The 17,513-nt window shown below is 34.2% G+C and overlaps 2 protein-coding genes across 3 annotated transcripts in view; one reads left to right on the top strand and one right to left on the bottom strand.

Moving 5' to 3' along the window:
• Positions 1 to 11,634, bottom strand: part of LOC127846292 (uncharacterized) — a 25,518-nt gene extending 13,884 nt beyond the window's left edge. Inside the window, 1 exon segment of the mRNA XM_052377460.1 lies at positions 11,554 to 11,634. Coding sequence (XP_052233420.1) covers positions 11,554 to 11,634 — 81 coding nt within the window.
• On the top strand, positions 229 to 5,871 carry LOC127843850 (uncharacterized). Of its 2 annotated transcripts, XR_008032376.1 has the most exons (4): positions 229 to 697; positions 1,075 to 2,090; positions 4,521 to 5,038; positions 5,350 to 5,871. XR_008032376.1 is itself a non-coding variant. In XM_052373714.1 (3 exons), the coding sequence occupies exons 1-3, from the start codon at positions 363 to 365 to the stop codon at positions 4,871 to 4,873; spliced, it is 1,704 nt and encodes a 567-aa protein (XP_052229674.1). In that variant the 5' UTR covers positions 229 to 362; the 3' UTR covers positions 4,874 to 5,343. The 2 variants fall into 2 exon arrangements, 1 of the variants encoding a protein (XP_052229674.1); XM_052373714.1 differs by lacking the exon at positions 5,350 to 5,871 and having other exon boundaries at positions 4,521 to 5,343.
• Positions 11,635 to 17,513: the final 5,879 nt, after the last annotated feature.

Below are 17,513 nucleotides of genomic sequence, written 5' to 3'. Positions count from 1 at the left end.
TCAGATAACCGACAACAAAAGAAAGTATCGGAATTGACATTCCGAAATGACCGATTACGGATTAAAAATGTATAAATAATCGTTGGTACTTGAATTCGTGGTTAAGCTGACCAACGAAATCCACGAAAATTCGTACCACACGAAATTTAATGGTTTTACAGTATATGATAACATACATGTACACCTCATATGATTTGATAATGCATACAGTCACATGAAGTCAAGTACTGATAGCTCAAATCTTTATCTGTAAATTGTACAAAGGTACAAAGTAAAATATTAGTTGATTGACGACACCAGTTGAAGATGTGTAATTTAAGGCATAAATATTTCTATTGAATATTTATACTAAGGTTATCAAGATGGCTACGTATTCTAAGTCAACTGTGGCTAGTGGCTCTGATTCATTTATTGACTTTTGTTGTTTCCCCTGTTTAGAGCACAAAATTGACCAGTGGGCTGACTTTTACTGCGAAAACTGTCAGAAATGTTATTGTGCAAAATGTATTAATCTGCATAGTCAGTTGTTTGGGACACATGTGACATACGGAAGGGGAGACACGAGTAAGTGGCCAGTGTGCAAGGAAGTGGAGGATTTCCTTCAGAAGTGTGACCTTCATGACGACAAACATCTAGAAATGTTTTGTGAGGACCACAGTCAGCTGTGCTGCACTAATTGTGCTTTCCTCAATCACAGGTTAGTCAGACACATATTTGCTTTTAAAGATTTTTTTGTCGTAAGAGACTATTCAATACAGCCTTATTCAGATAAAAAAAATTCAAGTTCTTTTTTGTGAAATGAAATTTTATATGATGACATTATGTATTAATAATGTGTCTGTTATTTATTTCAAGTTCTTTTTTGTGAAATGAAATTTTATATGATGACTAGTATTAATAATGTGTCTGTTAAAAATAGAAATCAGTATTAAAATGAAGACATTCCATATCTTATTACTTGAAAATAGCATTAAAAAACTACAACAAAAACACGATTAACGAAAGTTCATACATATTATTGCATAATGGCAATGTAAACCACATACAAATATTTAAATATTGATTTCCATTTAGACAATGTGCTAAAGTAACACTGATATCCAAGTCAGTAAAAGGATCTCCACCAAACTTGCAGCAACTATCAAGAAAAATCCAAAGCATTCTTGAAGAAATCAAGAAACTTCAGAATTATTGGGATACCAACATGCAGTCTTTGCAGGCTTCATACGACAAACAATTATATGTAATACATGACACACGCAAAAAAATAAATAGTATTCTAGACAACATTGAAAAAAACACCATGAAAGAGCTAGATGATAAGTTGGCCAGTCTGAAAGAATCTGTCAAGACTGATGCAGACAATTGCAGCAAACTCAAAAATGAACTCAAGCAACTCAATGACGCAATACAGGACATTGTTGATAAGGGCAAAGCAGAACTCACATTTATTGCAAGTAAGAAATGTATGGAAAAGATTAAGCAGTCTGAAACATATCTGAAGCAGAACTCGTTTCAGGTTGAAAGCTCACTGACATTCCAGGCAGACAGGGATTTTCAACAGTACTTGTCTAAATTGTCAGGTCTGGGGAAGATTGTACTCAGTACCAAGGGAACATTAGTGTTAGTTGATCCAGACCAGGCACTCACTGTACAAGGGAAGTCAGAGTATAATGTGCGCCTACAGATTGATTCATATAAGAACTGCACTATCGAGACCATTTGTGTTCTCTCTGAGGATCAGATCCTTGTTACAGATAGTCGTAATGAAAGAGTTAAGCTACTCAATCATCAATACCAGGTGGTGGGTTATTATGATTTCAATGGTTTTCCATGGGACATGTGTAAAATCACACCAAGTGAAGTAGCTGTTACTGTGGATAACACTAGGCAACATGAGGTCCAGTTTGTCTCTGTGAATGGTGGGCAGCTGGTTAAGGGCAGGATGTTACAGTTTCAACATAGATGTTTTGGTATTGCTCATATTATGCAAGACCTGTATCTCACTTCTGGCCCTGCACTTTACAAGTATTCAATGAAAGGAGCCCTTTTGACTAAGTTGTATGAAGATACATCAGACAAGTTAACAGGTAACATTTGATGGATATATTCAGGTAACATTTGAAAATATCATATGAAATAATACAATAGCATTAAGCTTTATATATACATATTAACACAAAAGTCATTTGTATTTTACCTTTGCCAGTTTCAGGCAATTATGTTTGCAAATAACTGACATATTAATTTCACTATAAGTAAATGAAAACTCCTTAATATTAAAGTCCTTCCTTTGCTCAAGTATTTTCTTGCCTTTTTCATTACTGTATATGACTTTTTCATTGGTAAAGAAAAATATTTTAAATAATTCCTCTATAATAATCATGTCAGAAAGATCAGACTATGTACTGTAAACGTATAGAAATTGGTCGGTATGAAATTTCGTGGTTTAATAAAAAACAACTATTTCGTTGACACGTAATTTTGAGGATTTCAAATTTTTTGGGAAGACTGGCCGTCATAATAATGAAACTTTTATTAAAACAACCAGAGTAATAACGAAGCATAATCTGCTAATCTGTATTGACAGCAAGACTTTAAGTTAATGTGCACTGAAGCCTGAAAGTGTTGCCGATAATTGTCAATAAGAGGGATACAGCGGCGCACTTGTGGGTCCCCGCTCGCTAATTGCCATCTATGTTGTTTTGACAATATTAGTAATTCTCAGCGCAATCGGTCCCCTAGTAGTAACAATTGAGTAATAAGGTCCCCAGAATACACGTGTGAAAACAGTTATGTCTCTTTTAACTTTAATTGGCACTAATTGACATATATGATAAATCTGCAAACTGTTAATTTGACGATGTCACGTAAAAGAGAACAATCGTTGATGTACAGTTTAAATTCCATGCTTGATTTAAAATGTATTATTACCCAAACACTTATCAAGAAAACAACATATTGTATTAACTAACATATCTCAATCTAACAATGTCTCTTTCAAAATGGTTGAAAACGGGTACAGTTCAGACACGTTCTTCTACTATAGCAGGATTGCCCGACCCTGCAAAGGCTCAGTCTACGACCTAATTAGCATTATTGACACAAGCCGCTAACGATTCAGTGGAAGAAATGGTTAATGGCCGTAAATGGAAGCGTATAAACAAGAGCTGTCACTAGGACAGCGCTCTCGACCATTAGAGTGCTTGACAGTATAACGTAAGCCATCATGGAGAGGGGGGTATAATGTGGGTGTGTGGTCATTTAATAGATGATCTTTCAAAAATAAGAAAAAAAATATAAAAAATAATATATTTTTTTTGGGGGGGGGGATTCTGGGGTGGAGCGTGGGGGATGGTTTGGGTGGAGTCCATTATGGTATGTCAGGTAAGTGTTGTTTTGTCAAAGTATGAATCAAATCTGATCATAAATAAAGAAGTTATAACAATTTAAGCAAAATTTATTAATTTGACCTTGAGAGTCAAGGTCATTCAAAGGTAAAGGTCAAATTGAACTTGCCAGGTACAGTACCCTCATGATAGGAAGAAAATATTTGAAGTTTGAAAGCAATAGCTTTGATACTTAAGAAGTCAAGTGGATCTAAACACAAAATTTAACAAAATATTCAGTTACTAAGACAAAAAAGGGCCATAATTCTTTAAAAAATGCTTGATACAGTTGTCTGCTCTTGTTTATAGGTTGGGGTCATGCTGATAAAGAAGTTTGCAAAGTTTGCAAAATATGAAAGCAAACTTTTACATAGATTTATCAATAATATGCATATTCTAAATGGAAAAAGGGCCATAATTCTTACAAAATGCATGATACAGTTGTCTGCTCTTGTTTAAAGATTGGGGTTATGTTGGTAAAGAAGTTTGCAAGATATGAAAGCAATATGTCAAGGGACATTGAAAATGTTTGAGGTGGTACGCAAACTTTAACATAGAGTTATCAATAATATGCATATTCTAAGTGGAAAAAGGGCCATAATTCTTACAAAATGCTTGATACAGTTGTCTGCTCTTGTTTATAGGTTGGGGTCATGTTGGTAAAGAAGTATGAAAAATATGAAAGCAATATGTCAAGGGATATAAGAAATATTTGGGGTGGTATGCAAACTTTAACATTTGAACGCTCACGCTAACGCTAACGCCGGGGTGAGTAGGATAGCTCCACTATATATATTTCATATATAATAGTCGAGCTAAAAATGTATAAATAATCATTGGTACTTGAATTCCTGGTTCAGCGGACCAACGAAATCCACGAAAATTCGTACCACACGAAATTTAATGGTTTTACAGTAAGTGAGTAAATGTACTTATTTAGTGTATGTAAGTGCTATTCATTCCATAGGGTTTCAGCATAATATAATCATCCTTGAATACATGATTCATTTTAAGAAAATCATCCTTTATTAATGAACACAAATAGCTGGGGTGAATAAGTGTAAGAGTGTCTTTATTAACATAATGATTCTGTCACTAACTAACTACAATGATCCCACTCTCTCTTTACAGTATATAAGTGTGCAGTGGGACCTTCAGGTGACAAGATATTTATCATCAACTATTCCCATCACAAGGTCCTCACCCTTGCCAGAGATGGCACAGTTCTCCAAACCTTCACAGACCCAGACCTACAACACCCACGTGGTATCCATGTTACTGCTCTGGGACAGGTTCTGGTGTGTGGAGAATCATCCAGCACTATCATTCAGCAGGATGGGGAAGGCAAGAAGAAGCTGGCAACTCTTGCTACCAGGAAGGATGGACTTAAATACCCACGCTCAGTCTTCTACAATAGGAGCACAGCATCCATCATTGTGGGACAATGGTCTAGCAATAACATCCTTGTGTTAAGAGTAAAATAGGTGTTTTGTCACAAGTTTCAGTACAAACATTTTGGAACATGTACTTTACATGAATTCTTGGCCACACCAAACTTGTATTCAGTATTACGTTTCATCACATAAATCACATGAATGATTTAATATTGTCGTGCCTACTAATGTCAAATCATGAATATGTTTGAAAAGGTACATTTATAATTAACTTTGAGAGCATGGATCTATTATTTAGTGTTTTGTTTCAATGCATAATTCTTGCGAGATTATATATTGTGTTTCAATACAATTTAATATGTGCTACCATCTATTGCTGATAATTATTTTTCCTTTTCAATCGCATATAATCAGTGTATTGTTGTTTTCTTGATATATATCTTAAAAATGAATAGCATGTACATACATGATTCTTGTATTCAGTATTACGTTTCATCACATAAACCACATGAATGATTTAATATTGTCGTGCCTACTAATGTCAAATCATGAATATGTATGAAAAGGTACATTTATAATTAACTTTGAGAGCATGGATCTATTATTTAGTGTTTTGTTTCAATGCATAATTCTTGCGGGATTATATATTGTGTTGCAATACAATTTAATATGTGCCACCATCTATTGCTGATAATTATTTTTCCTTTTCAATCGCATATAATCAGTGTATTGTTGTTTTCTTGATATATATCTTAAAAATGAATAACATGTACATACATGATTTTTTTTGTGGTTATGTTCTATAATATTTTTGTGTAATTGTTATGCACAGTAAAAAGAACGGCAGAGTGCAATTAAGGAGGGAAGGTTTTACATTTTCATTGTATTATTGAACAGTCACCATGTGTTCTGTCCTTAAAAATATAAAGTTATTTATATTGACAATTATGTATTGTACAGACTTCTTTAATTGTTGTTTTTAGATTTTACTTTTGTTGATTACAGTTATATATGTATTTACTAGTGTCATTCATGCTATCTGCCTTTACTGTTTACTATGTTTTGCTGAATAAATTAACTTTTAATTATGTTCACATGCCCCTTAGTCCTTCGCATTTTCTTCCAATCAAATATACAAATATTTGCATTATCTTTGTTAACTACATGAATAGACACTATTTTGTGTATTAAAGTTACATTTCCAAACACGTTGTATGACTCATATATGCCAGTAATTTTTTAAAGTTTATTTTACAGCCTGTGCTATCAATATGTAAAAATAGTGTGATAATCCATGAAATCAGGAAAAAATAAACATTATTACTATGATTATAAATAACAGTTTTCCAATTCTTTATACGCGCATGTTTAACTGCATTTTAAACTTGTTATTATTAAGTGCCAAAGAATATTATTGCTTTATAATAAACTCAATAAGCCAACTAGGGAGTCTAACGGAAAAGTTTGGCATCTTTTAGGGGAAATTTTGATAAGAATTTTTGGATTTTTTTCTTTTGCCATTCTGAAACAGCCTGAAAGAGGCTGTAATTTGGGACAAAAAAGATCACTGTATGCATTTGCAGTGCGTGCTTTATCAGTGGTTTTTGGGGTTGTGGGGGATGGGGCCTTTAGCCCTTACGTGGGGGAAATTTAACATGCGATTTTCCACTTAAGGGAAAAAATTGTGCGTGTTTTTTCCTTAATGGGGAAATATGTTAAGAGTCTTACTTTTACTGTTTAATGGTTTTTAAAAAAAAGACTTATTTTCTTCATAGATTAATGTTTCTGGTTAATTTACATTTCATAACTAGAAATGGCGCTGCAGAGGCCGACGCATATCCCCATGCCGCATGTTTGACCCAGGGGGAACCCCAGGGTTGGTAATGGGGCCATGCATAGTTGAGATTGACTGCATTGTCATAAGAGATGTTCAGTATCAATTGGAAGTGAATCGGTGTAGAAATGAAGAAGTTCATGTAAAATTACATAAAACAAGAGATGTGTTTGTCAGAAACACAATGCCCCCTCCTGCGCTGCTTTGATTTATTTTTTTTTAAATTATCATTTGGCAGGTTCATTACTTACCTCCCTTTAAAGCTTATTACGTCCCTTGGATTTGTTTTTTTGACCTTTGACCTTGAAGGATGACCTAGACCTTTCACCACTCAAAATGTGCAGCTCTATGAGATACACATGCATGCCAAATATCAAGTTGCTATCTTCAATATTGCAAAAGTTATGACCAATACACCATACCGGGGGCATAACAAGAGCACCGCATAACGGGTGCCACGCTCGGCTGCAAAAGCTTGTCAGAATTTATTTTTTTTAGAGGTCACAGTGACCTTGACCTTTGACCTAGTGACCCAACAAGAGATGTGTTTGTCAGAAACACAATTATGACCATGTCAGACATCACTGACAACCAAGGCCTGTGGTTTAAAAGAGCCAGAGTTCATCATGTAACTATGGACATAAGTCCACAGGTATGTAATGAACATCAAAGAAATTATAATTATATAATTTAAAGAAAAACTTTGACAAATCAATCATTTGAGTTATAAATAATCAAAATGATAAATCTGTACAGTAACTGTGAAAAGAACTTCAATTCTTGGTAAGGAAATATAAAATATGAGATTTATAATTATATAAATTACTTTCCTTGAAAATAATTGTCTCTAACAAATCTCTATTTTTAGTAGCAAATAATTAAAAGCCACTACCGTGACTGTGATTGACCACTCGAAATGTGCAGCTCCATGAGATACACATGCATGCCAAATATATAAAGTGGCTATGTTCAATATTGAATAATTATCTCCCTTTTTAAAGCTTATTACTTCCCTTAAATTTGTATTTTTTACCGCAGACCGTAAAGGATGACCTTGACCTTTTACCACAATGTGTTTGTCAGAAACACAATGCCGCCTACTGCGCCGCTTTGATTTATTTAACAACAAGGGACAAAAGTGTCACAAAACCAGGTTTTCATTGTGAAAAAAAAATCTGATAAAGAGAGAAAACTCAAACTGAACTTTTGAAATGAACAAACAAAATTAACCCCCTTTGTAAGTTTGTTTTTAAAAAAAATCTATTTTTAGTCGTTGCGACCTTGACATTGGAGATATTGACGTGATTCTTTCGTGCGACACACCGTCCCATGATGGTGAACAAATGTGCCAAATGATTTTAAAATCTCACAATGAATGACATAGTTATGGCCAGGACAAGCATATTTATGGCCATTTTTGACCTTTGAACTCAAAGTGTGACCTTGACCTTGGAGATATCGACGTAATTATTTCGCGCGACACACCGTCCAATGATGGTGAACAAATATGCCAAATGATTTTAAAATCTGACAATGAACGACATAGTTATGGCCCGGACAAGCTTGTTCCGCCCGCCCGCCAGCCCGCCAGCCAGCCAGCCAGCCAGCCCGCCCGCATTCGCCAATCTAATAACCAGTTTTTTTCCTTCGTAAAACCTGGTTAAAAATATATATGTGGGCAGGTCAGATAACCATGTCCATTTAAAGCTTATTAGTTCCCTTGACTTTGTTTTTTCGATCCTAGACCTTGAAGGATGATGTTCAACTTGAAATTTTACCACTCAAAATGTGCAGATCCATGAGATACACATGCATGCCAAATATCAAGGTGCTATCTTCAATATTTAAAAAGTTATGGCCAATGTTAAGGTTTAAGCACGACGCCTACGGCGGAGGGCAGACGTCGAACGGCGAATGCGAGCTGGCTATGACAATAGCTCGGGTTTTCTCCGAAAACAGCCTCGCTAAAAAAGAGTGAAAATCTCTGACTCGGCCCCACCCCAACCCCCATAACTTTTGACCCAAGGATCTGATAAAAATTCCAAATAGTGCAGGGTCGCACATATGCTCATAGCTACCATGTGTGTAAGTTTCAAGGTTCTTGTGCTTATAGTGTAGGAGATAGTGGCCAGGACAGACGGACAGACGGCGGAGATAACCACAATATCCCCACGCTTTTCAAAAAGCGTGGGGATAACTACTTGGCAATAACTGACTGCGGAATTGCCATAATTTTCAGAATTAGAATGCACTGGTGATGCAATTAGGATTTCACTAAACTCAAACGGTTCTGTAGCATCATGACAATCTTGGATGGGACTGACTGTGGCTGACTTTGTCAGAGTGATCTCTTCTTGAAAGGGACTGACTGTGGCCAGATGTGCCAGACTGAGATCACCTTGACAGGGACTGGCTGTGACAGTTTCAGACTGTACAACAGGAACAGACTGCTGCAGACTGAGTGGACTTACTACCTGGTCACTACACTTTGGTTTTGTGAAGAAAGATTTAATAACAGAGTTATTCGCACTTTTTTGGGGGGGGGGAGGGGTTTCGGTAGCTTTTCCAGTTGTGCGACATTATGGTGACAATTAACGTAAAGCTAGTTGAAAGTTATCGTAAATCGGCCAAGGGAGGTAATAATTGTCGTTAAATGTATACGGTACTGTATGGCGTGTACGGGATGGGAACCATAATTGGAGGGGTACAAAACGTTGTTTTCTATGATTTCGAGCGAATTTGTTGTAAAATTCAATTGTTTTGAACTGTTTTATGGAGGGGAAAAAGCTTCCGCTGGGGGAATTTTTCGGTCCGGAAAGGGGAAAAAACCAGCCTAGATTGCTGGGGAAAGACGCCGATATTCAGTAAGGTAAAAAAACAACCTGTTTCTTATTATTCAAAAACTGCCAAACCCATTTTGAATGGCACTTATAATAAAACAAGAGGGCCATGATGGTCCTGAAAGGCTCACCTTATACCAAAAGGTACTATTGTTAGTTTGAAATCAGGGCTTTTTTATGATTTTATAGCCGCTGTTTGGTCATAGTCAAAATGTCAACAAGAGGGCCAAGATGGCCCCAGTTCGCTCACCTTTTTTACAGGGCCTTGTTCATTGCTTACCATTAGTTGAAAATTCAGTACTCTAGAGCATATTAGATTGGTTCTCTTCTGTTTACTTTTGCAGTGTGAGCATATGATTAATTCTGATTGAGTACTGTCCATTTGCATGGTTTTTTTGCAATGCAAACATTTGCAAGTAATGCTAATTCTACATGTGTTTACAAGGTTTTTGTAAGATTTGGACCTAGAAATGTGGCCAAGGTTTCTCTATAGCCAAATAATGAATACTGCCCCGACCACTGGCTGCCATGTTTTTTTCAGTTTCAAACTTGATCGAGGTATCATTGGGACAAATCTTCTGACCAAGTTTCATGAAGATCGGACAAGAAATGTGGCCTCTAAAGTGTTTACGAGGTTTCTCTATAGCCAAATAAGGAAAACTGCCCCGATCACTGGCGGCCATGTTTTTCAACGGACAGGAACCACTTTTGAACTCAACCAACATATCATTAAGACAAACATTTTGACAAAGTTACATGAAGATTGGGCATGGAATTTGACCTCTACAGAGTTTACAAGGTTTTTCTTTTTTTTTGACCTAGTGACCTAGTTTTTGACCCAGCATGACCCAGTTTCGAACTTGATCGAGGTATCATTGGGACAAATCTTCTATCCAAGTTTCATGAAGATCGGACAAGAAATTTGGCCTCTAGAGTGTTTACAAGGTTTCTCTATAGCCAAATAAGGAAAACTGCCCCGCCCACTGGCGGCCATGTTTTTCAACGGACCGGAACCATTTTTGAACTCGACCAACATATCAGTAAGACGAACATTTTGACAAAGTAACATGAAGATTGGGCATGAAATGTGACTTCCACAGTGTTTACAAGGTGTTTTTTTTTTACCTAGTGACCTAGTTTTTGACCCAGCATGACCCAGTTTCGAAATCGATCGAGGTATCATTGGGACAAATCTCCTGACCAATATCATGAAGATCAGACAAGAAATGTGGCCCCTAGAGTGTTTACAAACCAAATGTGGACGACGGACAGACGACAGACAAAGACCGATCACAAAAGCTCACCTGAGCAATCAGGTGAGCTAAAAAGTCAGTCTGTTTTTTCCAAATCAAGTCCCTAAATTGTATGACCAATCACCACAAAAGTTATATGGCTAGGCCGGGAATAGAACCAGTGAACCCTGCTGTGTGCTCTAACAACTGAGCTATCCAGTCTACTTTCCAGCTGTTTCCAGCAATACATGTATTTGCTTTTTCAATGTAACTAAAAAACTTACCGTGGTAAAATTGGAGAAAAGCAAGCAAAACAGAATGATATTTCTAGTTCCAAACCTACCTGCAAAAGACATAGACAATTACAGAATACTTTCTGCTATGAAACCAGTATTCTTTCTGGTAAAATTTGGGAAGGAAAGTGTCCCATTCCTAATCTCAAAAAGTACAAATTTCCAAAATGACTGCCCACAATGCCAATTTAAGGATTCTAATAAACAAAAAAAAGTATTGATTTTTTTTTTTAATAAACAGCAAAATTACATTTATTTCCATATCAAGCTTTTTTTCATTAAACCATTGCAAATACAATTTTAAAAACACTTTTATTCCCAGTTTTATATTATTTGCCAGCAAAAAACACAGCTCTCAATTTCCCAATTTTAGTCAAAATGGAGCTGGATAGGGAAATAAACTAAATTTATTTTTATTTATTTCATTTCTTTATATTTTTATTTTTCGAAAACCTTCAATTATGAATTTTAGGCAGTCATTTGAGGAAAATATACACTTTTTAACAGTGGAAATGGGGCTAAAATACAGACCAAACTTTGACTAAAATATCCACTAAGCCATGAAACCTACCTGCTGTCTCAAAGGTAGCTGCTTCTTCAAGGACAGGTCCTCTAGGCTGGCCGTCAACTTGGCTACATTTGGGTCGGCCATTTAACACCTGTGGGGGCTGGTAAAGGGGTCAACACCCAGGGGGTGGGAGGGGGGGGCTTGGGGGGAGGAACTAACCCTCCCTCTGCGGTCAACTTAGTGATACTTGTTGCATGGTGCAGAGCTTACATATTCTGAAAGAAACAAAAACATAAATAATTGTATGCATTTTAAAGTACAGTTGTTGTTTTACTTAGCTTGTACTTTAAATAGTTTTTCATGTAAGCTGCATGTAATGGCAGTATTTTAAACTGAATTGTTTTCTTCAAGTTCCGAGTTATATATTAAGCTAAAATATATTTTTCACTGATTTTCATTTATATAAATTTCAATAAAAAATTATCTTTATGAATAGCAATCGTGAACATGCAAACGTTTACAATCAATTCAATAATATTCAGACTTGACATACAAACACTGCAATCTGTTGATGTAGAATAGTATAATAGTGCCTGACGGTGTCTCGTAGATAAATGACAGATACCAAAACCCAAAACAGATTTTATCATAATATTATGCATACATATTTTAGTGTCCCCGGATAATCAATTAACCATGTACCAAAGTATGATGAATCAGCAGTTTCTTATCAAACCAAATGAGAAACTTGATTGGTGTAATATTTGTTATTGACGCAAATGCTAACAAGACATGATTTATCTCTTTGTTTATTCTTCTTCTTCTTCAATGCTAGTTTGATTTATTTTAATGTTTACATTAATGCTTTTTTATTATTGATTTCATATTTGCAATGTGAATAATAACAACATAACCATGTCATGCATGAATATTTTTAATAAATAAAATAATAAATAACAACATCTGTAAAAGTTGTTGTTTTAAATGTACACGTTATTGGCTTGATGACATTGGGATGTTCCATATAGCATAAATTTTCATAAAATTGAGAAAAAATGTCAATTTCTTTGATAAATTACATAAGAAGTATAACATCTGAATGTGACCTTAATTTTTTTCTTTTAACGGACTAGCTTTAAGAAAAAAGATATTTTTGCTGTAGTGGAATATGACCCAATAACTCCTATAAAATAACCCGAAAAAGCTTAAAATATACATATGCAGAATTTATCTGTTTACACTCATCATAAACTACAATACTTACATTCATTTTTATAAACCATATGGAAAAAAGTCCATGGAATATATTTATTTAACCTCCCCTTAAATTTTTTTGGCATTAGCCAAATTTCACGTTCTCAAAAGGTCTCTAAATTCATATTTGCACAACTAAAATAAACATTTCCTATTGATACAAACTCATAGTAATGGCAGTTAAAGAACCTATAAATATACGCTGATTGAATCGAACAGCCACTGTAAAAACTCTTAAAGTGTACCAACACTGTTTACACTTGTCAAAAATATTCAATATCGAGTTTTAATCAATTCCCACTTTGATAGGTGTTGGGTCCTCTAAAGCGGCTCTTGAAATTCAATATTCTCAATGGCCCATTGATTATTGTTTACTTTTTGCACAAGCATTTTTATTATCTTTTATTCAACCAGGGGTCCTATTTGAAAAAGTATCATGCCAGAGATATGGTGCTCATTATCTTAAACACAGATATTTGAAAAAAAGAGTTTAAAACATGAAATTGCTCAAATAAGAATCAGGCAAACAGAAACTATGGGCAGTATCGGGTTTATGCATGAATCAATGTGCAAATGTGTTCAAACATTGTGAATCTTTTGCTTTTGTTTCATTCATTGTACACCTATGTTTTATACCAAATTCTTTGAAAAACAACGAGAAGAACAGCACAACTGGTAAATAAGATTCAAATAAATGTTGAAAATGATAATACAGAGTGAAAATGGTAAAATAAAATGTTAGCATGTTTTAATTATGTAATTAAAACAATAGCAAGAAATTCCATAACTAGTCAAAATAACGCAAGTTTAGCTCATTAAAATGTTTTGTATTCTGTAAAGTTGGAATAAGACATCAAACTTAGGATGGACATTTTTTAAACTTTTAGGAGTACATATATTCTTTTAATTCCAAAAAATCTTTTTTTGCAGCCATTGACTAACTTGGGGAATGACAGAGGACCCATTATGCCATGACACAAAACTGTGGAAATATCCCTGACTGTGACAGTGGCATGCCCGGACCTAAAGGCAATTTCCTGCATGCGAAAAGTTGATTCATAAAGATAGACAATTTAAAACCCTATGAACGCAAAAAAAGCATCACCTTGAGCCCTGTAAGGTGAACCAATATCATCAGTGTTTTTTTTCCACCATTTTGGGAATATGGCTGGGTCACTTTGGATTGGGAAAAATCATTGTGTTTTGACTAAAATTGGGAAATTAGTGTTATTGTGTTTTTTTGCTAAAAATACTTCAAAATTGATAATTTTAGTGTGTTCAATGTTATATAAACTTAAGGTTCAACTTATAAACCTGGATGAGAGATGAACTTTAAATGTTGAGATCTAAAAAACATAGAATTTTCAAATGGGAATTTTGAGGTTCCATTTGGAAAAAGTACATACTTTTTTTCCATTAGAAATACCGCACCAAATTCTAACCAAAACAAGGGACAAAATTGTAACAAAGCCAGGTTTTCAATTTGAAAAAAGTCTGATAAAGTGAGACAATTCAAAATGTACATTGTAACCCCCCTTGTATCAAATTCAATGTATTTTTACTCGTGGCAACCTTGATTTCAATTTAAAAAAAAAATCTGATGAAGGGAGACAACTCAAAAAAAACATTGTTACTGATTATTCATAGTAACCCCCCTTGTTTCAAAATAAATATATTTTTAGTTGTAGCGACCTTGACTTTGGAGATATGGACGTAATTCTTTCGCGTGACACACCATCCAATGATGTTGAACAAATGTGCCACATAATTTTAAAATCTCACAATGAATGACATAGTTAGGGCCCGGACAAGCTTGTTCCGCCCGCCCGCCCACCGACATACACCAATCTAATAACCAGGTTTTCCGATAACCAGTTTTTTCCTTCGGAAAACCTGGTTAAAAACAACACAGGTCATCATGCTTATACGCAAGAGAATCTGTAATAGAGAACTTTTGTTTCGCTTTATATTTTACTGTATGAATGGGCAAAAGAAACATGATATACCATGAAATTGGGAAAAAATAGCATTATTAATATGATTATAAATAACACTTTACCAATTGTTTATATGTGCATGTTTAACTTCTTTCTAAAATTTATATTATTAAAGCCACACACCTTGAAATAAAGTACATGTTAATCAATACATATACATTGTAGATGCAATTTGAACGTGTGTAAAATTGTTTTTAAATCTAGCGTCTTGTTAGCAAGTAATTAATTATTTATTTTTAATTTTTAAACCGAAAGTAGAATTTCTATACGTATACGTACATTTCAACAAACGCGATTATTTTTAAGTTTTAAGCGTTAAAAAGACGGATTTCTACCTTGTTACCACCATATATATTCTAATTGAGATATATACAATTAAATATATAGCCTAGTTAGCAAGTCATTCTTTTGTTTTTCAAACATTACCGCTTTAAAACCGAAAGTAGGATTTCTAGACGTATACGTCCATTTCGACAAACGCGATTATTGTTAGGTTTTAAAGCGCAAAAGAGATGAATTTCTATCTTGTTACCACCAGATATATAGAGAATACTAGGTCGATGCCGAATAAAGCAAAGTTTATTTTGCGAGGCTTAGAAAGGTTCAGATTTTCGTGCCAAGCAAGATAAACTTTGCTTTATTCGGCACCGACCTAGTATTTGATTTATCCCATCAATGTTCTTAGTCGTAAATTATTTCTTTAAAAATAGAATATGAAAATCGAACTAGACGGAAAATCCCAAAGATATTTTAAGCAAACATTGTTTCATTATTTTAATCGTGTAGAGCCTAATACATTACAAAAAGATCAGTAACTAACCTGTTTTTCTGTTTATCATATCTCTACATCCCCGATTGTTAAGAAATAATGAAAAAAATACACTAAACAACTGCATGTTTAGCGTGAAACAACATGCATTGTGTCGTATGACGTGTTTATAATGACGTCACGAGTACGCGCACTTAATATTTGTAAATAATGTTTATTTGCTTTTTGAGTTGCATTATGTGTTGAAAATATATTACATCTTGGTATCAAATTGTTTGTTTTGTTGAATCTGATTCGATTTTACTAAAAATGATAACTTTATAGTTGATTCCGAGTAATATGAACATTCTTCGCCGCGCGTGACATCTATATTTCAGCACTGCTGAAATAGAGGAAAATTTATTCCACAGTGGTTTATTTCAACAATGCACGTCTGATGATGGGATAAATTCTTATATTGGCATAGATAAAATATGTTTCTAATTTATACTTAAATTTACTATAACATGAATTTCATTTCAAGGTGTGTTGCTTAAAGTTCTAAGGAATTAAATTGCTATATAATAAATTCAATAAACCTATTATTGAGTTTACTGGAAAAGTTTGGCATATTTTCTGGGAAAGAGCCTTTTTTACTTTTTGCAATTGGGAAACAGCCATTACGAGGCTATAATGTTATGCAAACAAATCACTGCTTAGGCTGAATCTGTTCTGTGTCATCAAACAAGTATCAGTCATCAGTATTGTTCTATGGACGTGGCCAATGTTTTTTTGTCAGGACCAAGGGGTATTCCTCGCTTCATTGGGAAGAGTTCTCGCTAAAATTACTGCTTTGGGAAATGAAAAAGCTGGTGGAAGTTAGGATTTTCGGGATTTTTGCATTATTTTAAAGAAATTTTCAATTGGGTAGGTGCCTTTAATAGGCCCCTGTTCTACATGTATAAGGCTGAAAACCCCGACCGGCACTTTCTAATTAAATATATGTCTGATTTGCATTTCTTGAGAGTTGTCTCAAATATCATGGCGCATTATCATACCTGCGTTTTCATTGGCTATTTTTTTCAGTCAACCAATCACCTTAGAAAACGCATCCCATTCAGGAGTTATATTGTAATTCGAAATGGTGAAAACAGTACTGTTTTAATTGTGTTCATTGATATTTTTTATATATTTATAAAGAAACACATTTTTTTAGTGTTAATTGTGTTCTTCAATTACAGTTAACACGTAAACCCTGTCTGTTTAACTTACTTACTTTATTTTGCCTGTAAACTTGCCCAAACGGATGACTTGCAAATTTGATACACTTTACAGAAGATATATTACAAATGCATATTTCATGTAAATATTCTTCATTAAACAAGCATTAAAGTTTAAACATTATAAATGGCTGAAAATGAAAGTGTCAAGTAATCAATAATCAATAATCAATAATCGTTAAATATAAAGGGATTGAATTTTGCCATAAAAGTGATAAATGGTGACATTTATTGAAATCACATGCCAAAAACTATTTAAAGTTGCTCAATCGAATAAAACAAATTAAAGATTACAGCAAAGATTTTATACTTAAACCAACTATAATATTTCAATAAATGGCAAATAAAATGTACAGATTTCACTTCTTATAATTTGTTTGGACTTAAACACGGTAAAACTTAATGTCTGTAAGTAATTAGACCTACCTATATTACTTTCAACATTTATCAATTCTATTAACTTAATGTATACAGGATACCTATTTCCTTTAAGTATATGTTTTAACAACAGTTCATTTGCAATGTCTTTATTCTTTTTACTTTTATACATGTGTAGTAAATGGAACTAAACTTCTAAAAACAACTTTGCTTTTTTGCCTTAAAAACTATGTTAAGATTTCATTTTTTTTCTTAAAGTAATAAGCCTATACCATGCAAAATAATATAGCTTAGTTCTTGCATTGTACATGATCCATCTTATCCCAACCGTTCATGATTTAACTAATTAAGTTGAAAAATTCTCTT

The sequence above is a fragment of the Dreissena polymorpha genome, chromosome 9 (genome assembly GCF_020536995.1).
Source record: "Dreissena polymorpha isolate Duluth1 chromosome 9, UMN_Dpol_1.0, whole genome shotgun sequence".
Lineage (NCBI taxonomy): Eukaryota > Metazoa > Mollusca > Bivalvia > Myida > Dreissenidae > Dreissena > Dreissena polymorpha.
The sequence above is the reverse complement of the archived record's forward strand: the minus strand, read 5'-3'. Positions and strand labels throughout refer to the sequence as shown.

What these genes read in the sequence shown, in the direction of transcription:
- LOC127843850 (XM_052373714.1), top strand. Translation starts at nt 363, where the DNA reads ATGGCTACGTATTCTAAGTCAACTGTGGCTAGTGGCTCTGATTCATTT. An exon ending in TGTGCTTTCCTCAATCACAG is followed by an intron (nt 698 to 1,074) that starts GTTAGTCAGACA and finishes ATTTCCATTTAG; the next exon opens with ACAATGTGCTAAAGTAACAC. An exon ending in TACATCAGACAAGTTAACAG is followed by an intron (nt 2,091 to 4,520) that starts GTAACATTTGAT and finishes CTCTCTTTACAG; the next exon opens with TATATAAGTGTGCAGTGGGA.